We start from the raw sequence: 3663 nt of genomic DNA, 5'->3' as shown, positions 1-3663 counted from the left end.
TAACAACATGTGCCAACTGGTACCGGCTGGCACACAGGAGCTTCTGTTTCTAGTCTGTCTCTGGAGCTCTGCTCGCAGGCAGCGCTGGGATCCTCAGTGCAAGATTTTTGTGTGTGTGTCCCCATCATACTCATTTTAAACCAACGTTTTCTGCCTCCTTCGTATCTCGAGTTTTTGAATCAACACATGGAGTGGAGTCCGACCTGAGCCCGCTTGTGTTCACACAGCACAATCGGTCTGAGCAGGGAGCGTTAGCTCTAGACATGTTGTCTTTGACGACGGCTTCCGCAAGCTCTGGTGGTGTTGGGAAGCACCATCCGCCGGCAGCTGCGGCGGTCTCAAGGGCAGTGAGGTGGTGGGAGGGCTCGAGGCCAGCTGGACCTGCAGGCCGTTGCGTCCGCTCTCCACTGTGGCTGGGCTATGTCCCGCTGTCCCTCGTACACGTTCTCCCCTGCTCAGCCCTGCCCTGCCCTGCCCCAGGTGAGTTTTTTATGAACCAGGAGGAGGAGGAAGGTGGGGGTTGTTATAGACAATACCCTTGAGCTGCCTTTTTCTCCCTGGCTGTTCCTTACACCGATCACTGCCGTTAGGTTCTGGGTTTTCTAGATGTCCCTGCCTTCTCTTTAGGGTTAGAACTGTGTGCGGGGGCTGAAATAACCTCTAACCCCTTTGGCCTGCAGGCAAATGCCAACCTCTGAGATTCTGTTTGGGCAATCGCTGCCCTTTGGGTCAGTGCCTGGTGCTGACCGGCTGCGCCGTCTCTTTTCAGGGGAGACGGCAGACACCTTGATGGGCCTTCGGTACTGCAAAGAGAGAGGAGCCCTAACCGTGGGAATAACCAACACGGTCGGCAGCTCTATATCGCGAGAGACAGACTGCGGCGTCCACATCAACGCGGGACCAGAGATCGGGGTCGCCAGTACCAAGGTGCGTCACGGGCTGACAGACCTCCCTGGTGGTCACAGACCTCACCTATGACAGTGGTACCGAAACGCCTCCGGAGGTGCTGGCGTAGCGTCACCGGCTCTGCTCCCTTTTACCGGTTGTGTCGTTAATGACCGTGCGCCCGGCAGCGCTCTGCATTTTCTTCTTCTCGCTTCTTGCAAAGGGCTTTTTTCTTTTTCTATTGTAAATGAAATAGGAGAAGGAAGTGATATCAGACACTGCAAACGACGGGGGCGCAGGGGGAGGAAGCCCCTAAGAGGCAAGAACTCTCTCCTCTGCCATCACTGGAGGTGCAGACACAGTTCAGCTAAGGTCTAGAGGAAATTAAAGGGCAGAATTACGGAAGTTCTGACTGCAGTTACGTGCATGTTCTTGGTGGCACCTGTGTTACTAAAGAAAGCGTGATATTAGCACTGGACTTTGGCAAGCGGGGGAATGGTCCTCTGCAGAAAACCAGGATTTATTCCACCCAACAGGACGGTTCTGTGGTCGATGCGTCCTGGTTTGCTGCATTTCATTTTGATGAAGTGCTTCTGCCTGGTGAAATCTGCTTTGATTTAGTTATATTTAGAGGCGAGATGATGTCAATCTGTTACATAAATTCAGCCAAAAACCACATTCGAGTTTAATAGTTCATTGGGGAATTTGATCATGGAAAATTCATGAGTCTCTCACAAGAAACTCTTGGAGGAGTTGTTTGTGCCGGGGCTGTTCTGGCATAGCCAGCATTAAGCATTGGAGATAACGGCAAATGGTGAGGGGGGAGTTACCAAAGTTGTGCATATAGCAAAAGTAACTTAAAAGATCCTGCCCTCAGGCTGTCCAGCACGTGCTGTCAACAGCCCAGCACTGCGCCTGGCTTTGGGTGCTGTTCACTGCACCAGACGAACTGGAGCTTTCCCAGAGTCCCTCAGAGCTTCTTGCATCTCCTCCAGTACAGCAACGTGACGGTTTGTTTGACTGTTGTTCAGGGAGGGACAGAAATACTGCGAACCTTCATCTTATTGCTGAGCAACTTCAGCCCCAGGCTGGCACCACAGGCCGGTTCATCACAGAACGTCTGTCCTACGAGGGGCTGGACTTTGCCGTGGCTGTTTGAGACGGGGCCTGGGATGTTTCCCGGACTGGAGCAGCCTGAACTGGAGCACTAATTCCCTTCCTGGTCCTGTCTCCATCTCCTGGGGTCTCAGGAGGTTGTGCCGTTCCACACCTCCGTTTGCATTTTGCTCATGGGGTTGAGCAAGATTGTCCTGTCGATGTCTCGTTCGTCTTTGCTGCTTCACTGGAATGAGCGCTGCCCTTGGGTCCCAAACAGTCCTCAGCTAGTCCAGGGCTTTTATGTAGGAGGTGACAAGCACTTGGTTACTGTCCTAACGCATCTTCCTTCTCTCTCCTCCCTCCTTTCCTAGGCCTATACCAGCCAGTTTGTCTCCCTGGTGATGTTTGCTCTGATGATGTGCGATGACAGGATTTCCATGCAGGAAAGGCGCAAGGAAATCATGCGCGGCCTGAAGGGACTGCCAGGTAGGAGCCCGCCACGTTCGTGGTGTGTCACCAGTGAAAACAGCACAGACCATCTGCAGCAGTGCCTGAACTTTGCGTTGGAAGGCCCAGGGGTCAGATACGACAACGTGGCCCTTACAAAACTTCCGTGGCTGGGTTCTCTCTAGCATCTTCAGGCCACTGGACTGGGCTGTCGAGACGCTGACACAGTTCTTGCGGCCGTCACTGCTGTCGGAGTCTGGGGAGGGCCAGCAGCACGTGCGGCTTGACAGGCGCGGGCAGGTAACCGCACGGAACTGGAATTCTTCTCTTTCCTTCTAGACTTAATCAAAGAAGTGCTGAGCATGGATGACGAGATCCAGAAGCTGGCCACAGAGCTGTACCATCAGAAGTCCGTCCTCATCATGGGACGTGGCTACCATTACGCTACGTGTCTGGAGGGAGCTCTGGTGAGAGGAGTCCTGATGTGAAGCTGGCTCAGACGCGCTTGGCCAGGGGCTTCAGATGTTGACACAGGAAACAGCACGTGGCTGGGAGTTGTTTTAAAAGTTGCTTGTGGCTCTGGCGCGTTGGCTACGACTCACCATAACGCTGCCGAGACTTGGGGACCCCCACATCACGTAGCAGCCAGAGGCTGCAGTGGGGTGGAAGGGCACGTCTTCCCGGCTCACGGTGGGAGAGCTTTACCATGACAGACTGGGCACCCTGTAAAATCAGTTCTTTGAACTGGTGGGGTGGCGTTTCCAGGAGTGCTCAGCACCCAAAACTGAGCACGTATCTTCTACAAGCTGCACCGTGCAGTTCTCACCTTTGAGGAGATGCTGGTGGTTATCGGTGCTGTCACCGCTGAGGTGCAGGCGCGGCCCCGCTCTGTTGCCGGCCGCGCTGCAGACTGTGGTGATGGGGTGTGTCGGCTGATGGCAGAGCGTGAGGCCTGCGGTGGCTTTGGCGTTAGAGCTGGCAGGGGCGATGGCCTGCACGCAGCTCAGCCCAGATGCGCTGCTGCCGTCTAGGTTTCCGGGCTGGCTTGTCTACACGCTGGATCTGAGGAGAGCCAGAACGCGTCTCTACAAAGAAAGAGGAAAAAGCCACAGAAAGTTTAAAAAAATAATTACCAGTTTTGCCCAGAGCTTTATGAATGTTTTTTTCCCTGTCTAGAAAATTAAAGAAATTACCTACATGCACTCCGAGGGGATACTGGCGGGGGGGGCGGAG

General features: G+C 54.2%; 1 protein-coding gene across 1 annotated transcript in view; it reads left to right on the top strand.

Moving 5' to 3' along the window:
* The window catches only part of GFPT1 (glutamine--fructose-6-phosphate transaminase 1), a 22152-nt gene that overhangs the window by 17136 nt on the left and 1353 nt on the right, over nt 1–3663 (top strand). Inside the window, exons 16-19 of the mRNA XM_010145080.1 lie at nt 770–927; nt 2355–2469; nt 2770–2897; nt 3607–3662. Coding sequence (XP_010143382.1) covers nt 770–927; nt 2355–2469; nt 2770–2897; nt 3607–3662 — 457 coding nt within the window. The remainder of the gene's footprint in view (nt 1–769; nt 928–2354; nt 2470–2769; nt 2898–3606; nt 3663) is intronic.

This window comes from Buceros rhinoceros, unplaced genomic scaffold, assembly GCF_000710305.1.
Source record: "Buceros rhinoceros silvestris isolate BGI_N320 unplaced genomic scaffold, ASM71030v1 scaffold21431, whole genome shotgun sequence".
In the NCBI taxonomy this organism is placed as follows: Eukaryota; Metazoa; Chordata; class Aves; order Bucerotiformes; family Bucerotidae; genus Buceros; species Buceros rhinoceros.
This window is presented reverse-complemented; position numbering and strand designations above follow the sequence as displayed.